This window comes from Scyliorhinus canicula, chromosome 1 (genome assembly GCF_902713615.1).
Source record: "Scyliorhinus canicula chromosome 1, sScyCan1.1, whole genome shotgun sequence".
NCBI lineage: Eukaryota > Metazoa > Chordata > Chondrichthyes > Carcharhiniformes > Scyliorhinidae > Scyliorhinus > Scyliorhinus canicula.
In genome coordinates, this window is record NC_052146.1 from 76,246,723 (window position 1) to 76,261,309 (window position 14,587).

General features: G+C 49.9%; 1 protein-coding gene across 8 annotated transcripts in view; it reads right to left on the minus strand.

Annotated features, from left to right (window-relative positions):
* Nucleotides 1–14,587, minus strand: part of sfi1 (SFI1 centrin binding protein) — a 293,546-nt gene that overhangs the window by 167,062 nt on the left and 111,897 nt on the right. For all 8 annotated transcript variants that reach the window (XR_005460253.1, XR_005460252.1, XM_038793413.1 and 5 more), the window contains 3 exons: nucleotides 10,004–10,134; nucleotides 6,237–6,318; nucleotides 4,652–4,830 (listed from right to left, as the gene is read on the minus strand). Coding sequence is in view for 6 of the 8 variants with exons in the window: in XM_038793413.1 (XP_038649341.1) it covers nucleotides 4,652–4,830; nucleotides 6,237–6,318; nucleotides 10,004–10,134 (392 nt within the window). In the remaining 2 variants the exon portion in view is untranslated. The remainder of the gene's footprint in view (nucleotides 1–4,651; nucleotides 4,831–6,236; nucleotides 6,319–10,003; nucleotides 10,135–14,587) is intronic.

Below are 14,587 nucleotides of genomic sequence, written 5' to 3' on the forward strand. Positions count from 1 at the left end.
AACTGCCACGCCGAACATCTGTCCGGTTTCATTCCCCAGAATTAGATCCAGCACTGCGCAGTCCCTTGTTGGGCTTTCTACATACTGCCATAAATAACTCAATACATTTCAAGAATTCCACCACCTTTAAACCCTTTACACTATGACTATCATAATGTTGGAGCAGTTAAAATCCCATAACAATTACCTTATTAATATTTTTACACACCTCAGTTAATTGTCTATATATCTGCTCCTCTATTGCCTGCTGACTGTTTGGGAGCTTAGAATATATTCCCAGCAATGTGACTGCTCCCTTTTCATTCCTAAATCTACCCACAAAGTCCCACTCAAAAGAGAGACCATCCAACTTTGCCTACTCCCATGGAATTCAACATGACTGAACTCCCTCTGTCTTGGTTCCTTTACTATGGTATGGTATGTACCTATTGTATTCACACTCTCTGTCCCCCTCCCCCTGCCAAACTAATTTAAACTCCTACCATGGGCACTAGCAAACCCACTCGCAAGGATGTTGGTCCCATTCTCGTTCAAGTGCAGACTATCCTGCTTGTACGTATCCCACCTTCCCCAGAAACAGTCTGTGATCCAGGAATCTAAAACCCTCCCTCTTGCACTAACTCTTGAACCACATGAGTAGGTTCTTTGGGGGCGAAGACAGGTGTGTCAGGTGTTCGGGGAGTCCAGCGAACCATTCCCATATGTTCTGGGCATGCCCGGCACTGGAGGAGTTCTGGAAGGGGGATGGCGAGGACGGTGTCGCGGGTGGTAGGATCCAGGGTCAAGCCAGGCTGGGGACTCGCGATTTTTGGGGTTGGGGTGGAGCCGGGAGTGCAGGAGGCGAAAGAGGCCGGTGTTCTGGCCTTTGCGTCCCTAGTAGCCCGGCGGAGGATCTTGCTGCAGTGGAAGGATGCGAGGCCCCCAAGCGTGGAGACCTGGATCAATGACATGGAGGGATTTATTAAGCTGGAGAAGGTCAAATTTGCCCTGAGAGGATCGGTACAAGGGTTCTTTAGGCGGTGGCAACCTTTCCTCGACTTTCTGGCTCAGCGATAGGGTACTGGGTCAGCAGCAGCAGCAACCGGGGGGGGGGGGGGGGGGGGATCCCATTTTTTTTGCTCATTACAATCGCCACACTCCTCGATTTCAAATCAAACTTCGAGTGAAAAACCTGCCCCACCCACCCCTTCCTTAACCATTCAGGATCCTGACCTTCCTGCTGCTTGCCATTTTAACAAAAGACCCTGCTCCCATGCCCACATGTCTGTTCTTGGCCTGCTGCAATGTTCCAGTGAAGCGCAACACAAACTGGAGGAACAACATCTCATCTTCCGGTTAGGCACGCTACAGCCTTCCGGCCTGAACATCGAATTCAACAACTTCAGATGATCAGCCCCACCTCGACCCATTTGTTTTCATTTCATTTTAACTGTCTTTTACCATTTCTTTCTTTCCTGCACCTTTCTCCTCTTTGCTTCCCCCTTCCCCTCCCCCCACACCTACAGTTCATCCTCTGATGTTAGTTTCCCTGCTGTTTGACCTTTCACATCTTTTGTCCTCTCTGGAGACTGCCATTATCACTCCTTCCCCTTGGTTTCTGTGGCCATTAGCACCAAGTTTCCTTGGGTTTCTGTGGCTATGACTCATCTTTCATTCCTACTCCACAGTATAAATATTTGCCACTCTCTCTGTCTGCTAGCTTTGACAGAGTCATCGGACTCGAAACGTTAGCTCTTTTCTCTCCCTACAGATGCTGCCAGACTTGCTGAGATTTTCCAGCATTTTCCCTTTCGCTTCCTTAACCTAACTGGTCCTTCACATGGAGATGTGTCTCCTGCAAAAAGACAACTCCCGCTTTCAAGCTCCTGAGGTGCGGAAACACCCGCAACCTTTTAACCGGCCCATTCAGTCCCCTGACGCTCCACGTTACCAACCTTACCGGAGGCTTGCTCCTCCAATCCCCTCTACCGTCCGTCATCTTCCCCACTTAACTCCTGCCCCTTTAATTCCACTCTGTACCTAGCCAATACCAGATGGCCCCTTTCATCGCCCTTGACCATGTCATCTCTCACCCCCGCCGCATCACAGAACCCCCCCCCCCCCGGCCACCCCTCTTGGCCTTCTCCCCCACCACCTCACTTCCGTTCACCAGCATAACCTGCTAGCACGGCTGCCCCTGGCCAAAGGCACATTCTAATGACCTCCCCCTCCCTCTCTCTCTCTCTCTCCCCCCCCCCCCCCCCCCCCCCACCCCTCCCCGCACTCCTCAGCTCCAAAAAGAAGGCCTCCTGCCGGCCTTAAACCCCCCCCCCCACCCACCCACCCAAACAAGGACTTCTCCTGAACTCCAGGTAGCCTTCTCCAAAAGCAAACAAACAGATGTTAAACACAAACAGTCCCATAAAACACGAGGGGGGGTGGGAACATCCATCCCCACATAAACTTTTCACCCCTATAACTCCTTACAATCTCAACGTTGAATAGACCCACCCCCCCCCCCCCACAAAAAAAGATGAAAATCCCCCAATCCTACATCCTCTTCAAACATGCTCCCGACCATTACATAATGCCAGCAACCCGGTTCCCAAGCATTGCCCACTCAGTTCTCCCCCAGTTTATGCTCCTTAATGAAGTCTTCGGCCGCTTCTGGGGTCTCAAAATAATACTCCCGGCCTCCGAACATCACCCATAATTTCGCCAGATAGAGCACCCCAAACCTGATCTGCCGCCGGTACAGCATCCCTTGGCCTTGTTGAAACCTGCCCGCCGTTTTGCCAACTCGGCTCTGATGTCCTGATAAATCCAGATGTTATTTCCCTCCCAGTCGCAGCTACGCTTCTCCCTGGCCCACCGTAGAATTTTCTCTTTCTCCACAAATTTATGGAGTCTCACGATCACCGCCCGCGATGGCTTCCCAGCTCTAGGCATTTGCCTTAGAGACCTATGCACTCGGTCCACTTCAGGTGCATTATCTAGCACCCCTTCTGCTACCAGTCCCGCCAGCATCCTCAAGACGTACCTCGTGGCACTCACACCTTCCACTCCTTCAGGTAGGCCCACTATTTGCAGGTTCTGTCTTCTCGAGGTATTCTCCTGCTCCTCAACTGTGCCCTCAGCATTTTACAAAGGTCTCCTCGGAGCCCCACCTCCGCCTCCAGAGCCACCACACAATCGCTGTGGTCCGAGATCACTCCTTCAATCTCCTGAATTTTTTTCATAGAATTTACAGTGCAGAAGGAGGCCATTCGGCCCATCGAGTCTGCACCGGCTCTTGGAAAGAGTACCTACCCAAGGTCAACACCTCCACCCTATCCCATAACCCAGTAACCCCACCCAACACTAAGGGCAATTTTGGACACTAAGGGCAATTTATCATGGCCAATCCACCTAACCTGCACATCTTTGGACTGTGGGAGGAAACCGGAGCACCCGGAGGAAACGGGAAACAAGCAGACACGGGGAGGATGTGCAGACTCCGCACAGACAGTGACCCAAGCCGGAATCGAACCTGGGACCCTGGAGCTGTGAAGCCATTGTGCTGTCCACAATGCTACCGTGCTGCCCCCAATTTGTGACCCCTGCACCTCCAAACACCTCTCCATCATCTCCAAAGTACTCTTCAGGGATGCTACGGCTTCTGCAATGGCCGTTGTATGATCCTCATACATTTCTTTCCTCTGTTTATGGAATTCCTCCTTGATAAAAGTCATCAGTTCCTGTATCTGGGGCCTTACAGCTTGCCCCTCCCCCTCCTGCATGCTGGAGGAGACTGCCTGTTAAGCACAAGACTGTTTCAATTTTCCAGCCAAACCTGTCACTGTTTTCTGCCGGGTCCAGTGATCAGAAGACATACCATTCCAGGGGTAAACTACTCCTCTAACATTCACCTATAACTTTTCATCAAAATTCCACCCAGATCTGGGCAAAAAGAGCCCTTTCCTGTGACTTTGAACAGGAACAGCCCTCTGTGACCAATGACTCCATGGTCACAAGCAGAAGTCATCACGTTACTTTATTATGCTGGCACTGTCTTTTACTTATCACTCGTGCTTCTTAGTTAATTTTCTTGAAACTAGAACTGACTGCAGGACACGGTTTCCGGACTGCTTCACTGCGATATTGACTGCAGGACACTGTTTAATATTAATATGAATTGTTGGAGTGCCACCTTTTTAGTGGCATTAAGAAGACATTTTGAGAAATATACATAGCTGTTGGTTTTACTCAGTTTTCTCACCTTCCTTGTAAACACAGCTCAATCTGCAGCATAATCACAGCCCGATCTGTAGTATAATCTAATGAACCCCAACAAGCCTCCAGCATCTTACCCAAGTAGCCATCCTTTATGTGAGAGCTTAGAAAGCAGGAATCAGGCTATTTGTGCATAAGGAGACCACAGACTAAGCTAGATCACCTGGTGCCCACACATGCTCACCTACTTTTCAGCACTACATATTGGATCTTAAGTGGGACCTAACTATACCACTCTGACTATCAGGCCAGTTAACTCAAATATAGAATGAGCACAAAGCTGGGATCTATGTAACTCCTTGTTCCACCACAAGATTAATTTACCACTCAGCCATTACTGACCAAATATTAGGTTCAGCTGACTAAGGAAACGTCAGTAGCAATTTAAAAAAAAACATACTCTGCTTTCTGCTCGGCTGCAGTCTCTCTCCAAAAGTTTATAGATTTGACCAGTAGCTGCTGTCTAAAGTGATCTGTCGCCATGACCTCCTTCTCTTTCTCCTCCAGGCAGATGGCAGTCTTCTCACGCCAGCTCCACCAACACCGCAACAACATCGAACGAACAGAATGAATCACAGCCTGCAGAAATATAAATATTTCTATCAATTCCCTCCCAATGATACACGAGTTTCCCTTCCTGCGGTCCATATTAGCTGATATTGTTAATGGTTCTCTCGCTTAAGAGGTTCTCACCCCTCCTTCAAATCTTCTCATTTCCCCTCTCCTCAAACAAAACCCCTTAACCTCTTAATAAGAGCAAATTACTGCGGATGCTGGAATCTGAAACGAAAGAGAAAATGCTGGTAAATCTCAGCAAGTCTGGCAGCATCTGTAGGGAGAGAAAAGAACTAACGTTTCGAGTCCGATGGCTTTGACAAAGAGTAATCGGACTCGAAACATTAGCTCTTTTCTCTCCCTACAGATGCTGCCAGACTTGCTGAGATTTACCAGCATTTTCTCTTTCGCCTTAACCTCTTAATCCTTGTCCTACCTCTAACTTCCCTTTAATCTGCTCTAATGTGGCCGAACATGTCAAAACGCTGCTTTATAGCACTCCTGTGAAGTGTCTTGGGATGTTTTATTACATTAAAGGCTTTTCAGAAGCACAAGTTTTATCAAATAGAAACTGGAGTAGCTGGAATGAAACATGGCTCCCCTCACAAACCTCTTTCACAGCTGCTGAGTCATTTCTGAACCTCAGTCGCTAACTGTAATCACATTGTAATGGAAATGTGGCAGCCAAATGTAGATAGGAAAATCCCAAATTCAGCAATGAGATCAATAACCAAATAATCTGTTATGGTACTGCTGGGTGAGCAATAAATGTTGGTCAGGATGCTGGGAGAACGCCCCTGGCACTTCCAGTAGTGCTGTAAGCTCTTTTACTGCCACCCGGGGGGGGGGGGGGGCAAATGGATCACGGCTTAAAATTACATCCAAAAGACAGCATCTCTGACAGTGCCGCACTGCTGTGTCCACCTGGATTCGGAGCCCAAGTCTATGGCCTGGGGCTTGGACCCACAGCCTTCTGATTCAGAGAGGAGAGTGGGCTGTTCACTGAGCCAAGGCTGACAACGTAATTAGTTCAAAACTTACACTCACTCGTTAATCTGTTCTTTTTATAAATTTAGAATACCCAATTATTTTTTTTTCCAATTAAGGGGCAATTTAGCGTGGCCAATCCACTTACCCTGCACATCTTTGGGTTGTGGGGGTGAAACCCAAGCAAACACGGGGAGAACGTGCAAACTCCACACGGACAGTGACCCAGAGCCGGGATTCGAACCCGGGTCCTCAGCGACGTTGGCAGCAATGCTAACCACTGTGCCACCAAGCTGCCCAATCTGTTTTACTGCGGCTGCAATTAATCTATTTCCCGAGACCAATTTGACAACTGAACAGATCCCCCGAACAGTATAATTCAGAGAGTTTATTTTGTTACCTTCACTTATGATTGACAGTTCAAAGAATGAAGTTATATTTACCAATCTTTCTGTCATTCGATTCTCATGCTGATGATCCATCTTCTCCCACCAAGTGTAAAATGTCAGTTTCAGCACTGTCTCTCTATGAAGGCAGGAAGTTAGATCTGACAGTTTATGGTAATGGACAGTCATACAGTTTTGTTGGGTAGGTACCTGGGCAGTGTCCTTCACAAGCCGTTGTGGTCAATCCATTGGAGTTCTGACTCATATGAATTGTTTGAACACCTCAACCCCGTCATGGCTGATCTGTATCTCAACTCCTTTTACCCAACTTGGGTAATTGTCTAATCTAACACAAATTGAGCAATCTCAGTTTTGAAATTTTTAATTAACTTTTTCAATTAGCTCTTTTTGGAGTCAGTGTTCCAGATTTCGCCCTGCCTTGATGAAAAGAAATACTTTCCGATATTATCTCTTCTCTAATTTTAATTCCAATTTTAAAAATATATCCCCTTTTTCAGGACTTAGCCATCATCTCCAAATACTTTCTCTTCCAAAAGCTATGGCTCCTTGCACGGTTATCATCCACTGGTACTAAGCCCTTCGGTAGCTCATCAAAGTGGTTATTATTTATATTTGAACGCTAGCTGCGTCAGCAAGGATAACAAAGCTGAGATTACACCTGCCCTCACCATTATTAATTCCCAGCAGGAGGCATTGGGTCTAGGTCAGGTGCCCAGAATCATGATAGGGTTACCCTTGTCCTCACCTTCTTCTCCCCCTCCACCCCCCACCACCACCTGGTTCCACACACAACAGATCATCCATCACCATTTCTGCCACCTCCAGTGTGATTCCACTTCAAAACACATCTTCCCCTCCCTTCCCTTCATTTTGAAAGGACCATTCCCTTCCCAAATCTCTGGTCCAATTCTATTGTTATGGGCCAGGGTTTAGAGAACCCCAAAGTGTATCATGGAGTTCACCTGACCACAACATTTAATAGATTGTGGTTATGGGGATTACATGGTCCACTCTACAGGTATGGTGCAAACAGAGGTTTACAATTAAAACAATGTTTATTTTATGAACTCAAGTTAACCTTTTTAAATGATACAGTGAACATCTTAGCAACCATCAATTCAAATACAACCCCCAAAGAATACAACACTAAGTAATCCTTAATAACTTCCCAAATAACATCCAGAAGACAAAAGAAACGCCTTTTAACAGAAGCACATTAAGTTTACATTCACTACAGAGAACATTTATAATTCTGAATTCACCAAATGATCAAGAGATACTCTTTTCATCGCAGAGAGATCAACAGTACACCTGCTCTGTCTGGCTTCAGCTCCAACACTGAAAACGAAACTAAAACATACCCTGCAGCGAACAGCGTAAACCGAAAGTAAAAAGCTGACAGACAGTCCAGCTCCACCTACTCGCTGACATCACTGCAGTAGTAAATACCCATTTCTTAAAGGTACTCTCACTACAGATATTTATACACATACCCATTTATAAACACCCATTTCTTAAAGGTACTCTCACATGACACTATCTCACCCTCAATTCCTCCTCCCTTTATCATGGTGCCCTCCCATACAAGTGTAGGACATACAGCACCTTCCCATTTATCTCCTTCCTTCTCAAGATCCCCAAAACACATCTCCCTGTTCAAATAGTGACTATCGTACTTGACTATTGTGAACAAAGACATTAACATCTTGCACCCATCAGGACAAACATAAGAATGTCAAATTTCAGAGAGTCACAAACACTTACACCATAGGAGATAAAGGGGATTGATGGTTGGCAAGTTGGCTCTGATTGGTCGAGGCGTTGCCATGACGAACGCATGGAGTTTCTTATTTCAGAAAATATTCAAGTTCTGTCCTACCAAGTATCTTATTTATACTTTTTTCAATTTAGCGTACTTTATTCACTGCTCACAATCCCACCCTCTATATGTTGAGGAGTTGAAATGCAGTCTGGGTGACCCATTTTGTAAGACACATCCAGCCAGCCCCAAAACTTGACCCAGAGCTTCCGGTTACTGGTCATTTTAATTCTCAATTCCACTATAACCTTGGCTACGAACACTGTGACAACAAAGTGCAGCATACGCATGAGGTACAGCACCTAATGTTAACTTAACTTAACTTAACATTAAGTTGAATAATTTCAGATCACATTTGCTGTCTCCCATTCCCTTTACTTTTTTTTAAAATTTTTCTCTCATCATAGAATCATAGAATTTACGGTGCAGAAGGAGGCCATCGAGCCTGCACCGGCCCTTGGAATGAGCACCTTACCCAAGCCCATGCCTCCAACCTATCCCCTTAACCCAGTAACCTCATCTAACCTTTTTGGACAGAAAGGCAATTTATCACGGCCATTCCACCTAACCTGCACATCTTTGAACTGTGGGAGGAAACCGGAGCACCCGCAGGAACCCACACAGACATGGGGAGAACGTGCAGACTCCGCACAGACAGTGACCCAAACCGGGAATCGAACCTGAGAGCTGTGAAAGCAACTGTGCTAACCACTGTGCTACCGTGCTGCCCCGTGTTTTGTTCTTGCGTGTATTTTGGGCAGCTGTTGTTTGTGATTCTTCTGCTTTCCCCATTTACAACTCCTCAAGACCCATCTTTTATTTCTATAATTGCAGCATTACCATCTCCTTTTGCATTGCACCATCATCCCTTTTGTCAATTGACCTCTCCTGCTTTCCAACCTCTCAGACCTTTGCGTTAGTTTTCCCCATCTCACCCCATTAAAGCCTCTTTAAAGTGTTTAAAAACTCTCACATCCTTAACTTTTCCCAATTCTGAAAAAGGATCGTCGATTTGAAATATTAACTCGGTTTCTCTCATCACAGATGCAGTCAGAGCTGTTGAATATTTCCAGAATTTTACATTTTTATTTAAGAACAGGAAAGCCAGGGCAGCACGGTGTAGCAGTGGTTAGCATTGCTGCCTCACGAGGTCCCAGGTTCAATCCCGGCTCTGGGTCACTGTCCGTGTGGAGTTTGCACATTCTCCCCGTGTTTGCGTGGGTTTCGCCCCCACAAGCCAAAGATATGCAGGCTAGGTGGGTTCGCCACGCTAAATTGCCCCTTAATTGGAAAAAATGAATTGGGTACTCTAAAATTAAAAAAAAAAGACCAGCAAAGTCCCAAGTTGATCCCCAGTCTGTGCCAAGCGAGCCGATTTCAGTCCAGGTGAAGAACACAGAACATAGAACATACAGTGAAAAGAAGGCCATTCGGCCATCGAGTCTGCACCGACCCACTTTAGCCCTCATTTCCACCCTATCTCCGTATCCCAATAACCCCGCCTAACCTTTTTGGACAGAAAGGCAATTTATCATGGCCAATCCACCTAACCTGCACATCTTTGGACTGTGGGAGGAAACCGGAGCAGCCGGAGGAAACCCACGCAGACACGGGGAGAACGAGCAGACTGTGCACAGACAGTGACCCTCGAACCTGGGACCCTGGAGCTGTGAAGCCACAGTGCTATCCACTGTGCTACCGTGCTGCCCTAAAGGTTGAGACATTATTGATTTTACTGTATTAAAAGCTGAAGATCACCAGAGATTTCACCATCCCTTCCCCTCCCACTCCCCACCAATGAAATATTAGTACCTGTGGGGACATCAGATGAAGGGCTGGCCAAGCTCATCCGTTGGGCCCCTACAGTCAAATTACTTTCCAGTTTACAAAAAAAAAAGCTAGACGGGCCTCACAGTACTTGGTACATTCATGATTGCAGGAGGCAAAGAGGATAAAAAGCCTCCAGAAAGAACTTGGACAGTACCTGTGAAACTCCCATGCAGTCTCTTTCATCTTATCCAAGCACTTCTTTTCACTGACAAACATTTTCCACTTCTTTAGATATAAAGGCAATATCGTCTGACTGTAAAGAGCATCAGCCTTCTTTTCCTGAACCTGAAAATAAGCCCAAACAATTGCATTAAACAGGGAAGAAGCTCCGTCTCCAATTAAGAGGTAAATTTCTATGCTGCATTCCTCTTGGGATACATGGCCCATGACCACGCCCCCACTCCCCACGCCACACAAAAAACTAGACCAAATGGCCATGAATTCCTTGCAGTACCTACTTTTTCTTTTCCAAAGGAAGTGATGCCCACCCCAAGGAGACACAGATTCAGCTTTTGACTGAAGCAATTCAATGAATCAGGGCCCACAACACCAGACCTGTCCCAGAGGGTCAGTATTCTTTCAGAAAAGAACCATCACCTGACATCTGACCATGATTTATAAGTGGGATTCCCGGTCCTGCCGTAACTATTTAATTGGAACAATCTATTAATTCGAACAAAAACGATCCTTCATGAACTTCCGGTTGCGGCTATGATCAGCTAAGTCGCACGTTTGGCTGCTCCTGCGAGGAAGGTGTTTTCGGGCCGATTGGAGGGCCCCTAACGGCGCTGGAACGACGATTCCCGGTGGGGGAAGGTTCCCAGAGGAGAACCCTGCAAAATTTATGGTCGTCACCCGAAGTGGGGCAGAAAAAAAAGCGGCAGCAGCTCCCCGAAAAAAGCGGGGGAAGAAACCCAAAATGGCGGCCGGCGGCGCACCCGAGGACTGGAGGAAATGGGCGGAGGAGCAGCAGGCCGTTCTCCTGCGCTTCTTCACGGAGCTGAAAGTGGAGCTGCTGGAGTCGATGAACGCGACGACCACCAGGCTGATGGGAGCCCAGGCGACCCAAGAGGCGTCAATTCGGGAGCTGCAGCAGGAGATGGCTGTGAGGGAGGAGGAGGCCACGGTCCTCGTGGGAAAGGTGGAGGTGCACGAGGCACTCCACCTGAAATGGCAAAACCGACTGGAGGAGATGGATACCCGCATGAGGCGGAAAAACCTGAGGATCCTGGGCCTGGCAGAAGGGCTGGAGGGGTCGGACCTCCCGAGGTATGTGGCAGAAATGCTGGGCTCACTGATGGGGGCAGGGGCCGTCCCTTCGCCCCTGGAACTGGAGGAGGCCTACAGAGTAATGGCCAGGAAGCCAAGAGCAAACGAACCCCCGAGGACGGTGCTGGTTCGGTTCCAGCGATTCAGTGACCGGGAGAGGGTGCTGAGGTGGGCCAAGAGAGAGAGGAGCAGCAAATGGGAGAACTCGACGGTGAGGATCTACCAGGACTGGAGTGCGGAGGTGGCAAAGCGGCGGGCCCGGTTCAACCGGACGAAGGCGGTGCTGCATGCCAAGAGAATCAGATTCGGGATGCTGCAGCCAGCGCGCTTGTGGGTGACCTATAAGGACCAGCACCACTATTTCGAGTCCCCGGAGGAGGCGTGGGCCTTTGTCCAGGAAGAAAAGCTGGACTCGAACTAGAACCAGGGGATACTTGGCGGTCGTTGCCGCTCTGGTACTTTAAGCTGGACACGTGGCTTTCTTTTGGTTGGATTTTCACTTGGCTGTATTTTTGAACCCTTTTTTTTCTCTCTACCAGTTTTTTTTTTTTTCTCTTTTTTTTTTCTGTTATTTATAATGTTATGTTGGGGGGGCGGGGTGGGGGGGGAGTGCCGGGGGTATGTGTTTCTTGTGGGGTTTTTTTTTTTTTTTTTTTTAATCGGTGTGGGATCGGGGACAGGGGTGGAACTGAAGATGGAGGGGTGGGGAGTGGCAGGGCGAAAGCGCGGGCTTTCCTCTGGTTTCCCGCGCGCGGGGCAGAGGAGGGAGGAGGGTGGGAGGAAGGGGCATGGTCAGCAATGGCTCCCTTTCCCGTGCTGGAGCGGGGTCAAGGAGGGGTGGTAGGGGGGGGGGGATGTCCCCCATGCCGGGAGGAGTCGGATTGTGGCGGGGCAGCCAGGTCAGCGTGAACCAGCTGACTTACGGAAGTACTATGGAGGGTGCATCGCGGCTAGGAAGGGTCCTAGCCTGGGGGGGGAGGGGGGTGGGGGGGGGGGGGAGGGGGAGGCTACCGGGTTGCTGCTGAAAAGGCCAGGGAGGAGAAGTTGAGGACCGGAGGGGTGGGGGGAGGGCGCCATCGCCATGGGGAGCGGGTCAGAAGGGGAGGGCTGACTCGGGGCGAGCAGGTGACAGGATATGGCTAGTCGGCAGGGGAGAGGGGCGGGCTGCCCTTCGACCCGGCTGATCACTTGGAATGTGAGGGGGCTGAATGGGCCGGTCAAGAGAACGAGAGTAATCTCGCATTTGAAGGGACTGAAGGCGGATGTAGCAATGCTACAAGAGACCCATTTGAAGGTGGCGGACCAGGTCCGCCTGAGAAGGGGGTGGGTGGGACAGGTGTTCCACTCAGGACTGGACGCAAAGAACCGGGGGGTGGCGATCCTGGTAGGGAAGAGGGTGTCGTTCGTGGCGGCGGAGGTGGTGGCGGATAAAGAGGGTAGATATGTCATGGTGAAGGGTAGGCTACAGGGGGAGAAAGTGGTGATGGTTAATGTGTATGCCCCGAATTGGGACGACGCTGGCTTCATGAGGCGCCTACTGGGCCTCATTCCGGACCTGGAGGCAGGGGGCCTGATCATGGGGGGGACTTCAACACAGTGCTGGACCCCGTGCTGGACAGATCGAGTTCAAGGACGAGTAGGAGGCCGGCAGCGGCAGAAGTGTTAAAGGGGTTTATGGAGCAGATGGGAGGGGTATATCCCTGGAGGTTTGGGAGGCCGAGGGCGAGGGAGTATTCCTTTTTCTCCCATGTCCACAGAGTCTATTCTAGAATTGACTTTTTTGTATTGAGCAGGGGACTGATCCCGAAAGTACGGGAAGTGGAGTACTCGGCCATAGCGGTCTCAGACCATGCGCCACACTGGGTAGATTTGGAAATGGGGGAGGCGCGGGACCAGCGTCCGCTGTGGCGCCTGGATGTGGGGTTGCTGGCGGATGAGGAGGTGTGTAAGAGGGTCCGGAAGAGCATTGAAAGGTATCTGGCCACTAATGACACGGGGGAGGTGCAGGTGGGGATGGTCTGGGAGGCCCTGAAGGCGGTGATCCGGGGGGAGCTGATCTCCATACGGGCACATAGGGAAAGGAGGGAGAGACAGGAGAGGGAGAGGCTGGTGGGGGAGCTTTTGGACGTGGATAGGAGATATGCGGAGGCACCAGAGGAGGGGCTGTTGGGGGAACGGCGCAGTTTGCAGGCTAAGTTCGACCTGTTGACCACCAGAAAGGCAGAGACACAGTGGAGAAGGGCGCAGGGCGCGATTTATGAATATGGGGAGAAGGCGAGTAGGATGTTGGCGCATCAGCTCCGCAAGCGGGATGCGGCTAGAGAAATTGGGGGAGTGAGGGAGAGGGGTGGGAACGTAGTGCAGAAGGGGCCAGAAGTAAATGGGGTCTTCAGAGACTTCTATAAGGAGCTGTATCGGTCAGAGCCGCCGACGAGGGGAGGGGGGATGGAGGGCTTCTTGAACAAATTGAGGTTCCCCAAGGTCCAAGAGGAGCTGGTAGAGGGGCTGGGGGCGCCGATAGGGTTAGAGGAGCTAGTCAAGGGGATTGGGCATATGCAGACGGGGAAGGCGCCGGGGCCAGACGGGTTCCCGGTGGAATTTTACAAAAAATATGCGGATTTGGTGGGCCCTGTGCTGGTACGAGCCTTCAACGAGGCATGGGAGGGGGGGGCTCTGCCCCCGACAATGTCGCAGGCACTGATCTCTCTGATCTTGAAGCGGGACAAGGACCCCGTGCAGTGTGGGTCATATAGGCCTATCTCGCTCCTGAATGTGGACGCCAAGTTGCTGGCAAAGATCCTGGCTACCAGGATAGAGGATTGTGTGCCAGGGGTGATACACGAGGACCAGACGGGTTTTGTGAAAGGGCGGCAGCTTAATACGAACGTGCGGAGACTGCTAAACGTCATCATGATGCCGGCAGTGGAGGGTGAGGCGGAGATAGTGGTGGCATTGGACGCGGAGAAAGCATTTGATAGGGTGGAGTGGAAGTACCTGTGGGAGACGCTGGAACGGTTTGGATTTGGGGAGGGATTTATTAAATGGGTGAAGCTGCTCTATTCGGCCCCGACGGCAAGTGTAGTGACGAATGGTAGGAGATCGGAGTATTTTGGGCTCCACCGGGGGACCAGACAGGGGTGCCCCTTGTCCCCCCTGCTCTTCGCACTGGCAATTGAACCGTTGGCGATGGCACTGAGGGGCTCAGGGGGGTGGAGAGGGCTGACAAGGGGCGGGGAGGAGCACCGGGTATCGCTATACGCGGACGACCTGCTGCTATACGTGGCAGACCCAGAAGGGGGAATGCCGGAGGTGATGGAACTGCTAGCAGAATTTGGGGACTTTTCGGGGTACAAGCTAAACTTGGGCAAGAGTGAGGTATTTGTGATACACCCAGGGGACCAGGAAGAGAGAATCGGGGGACTCCCGTTTAAGAGAGCAGGAAAGAGTTTTAGATATTTAGGGGTGCAGG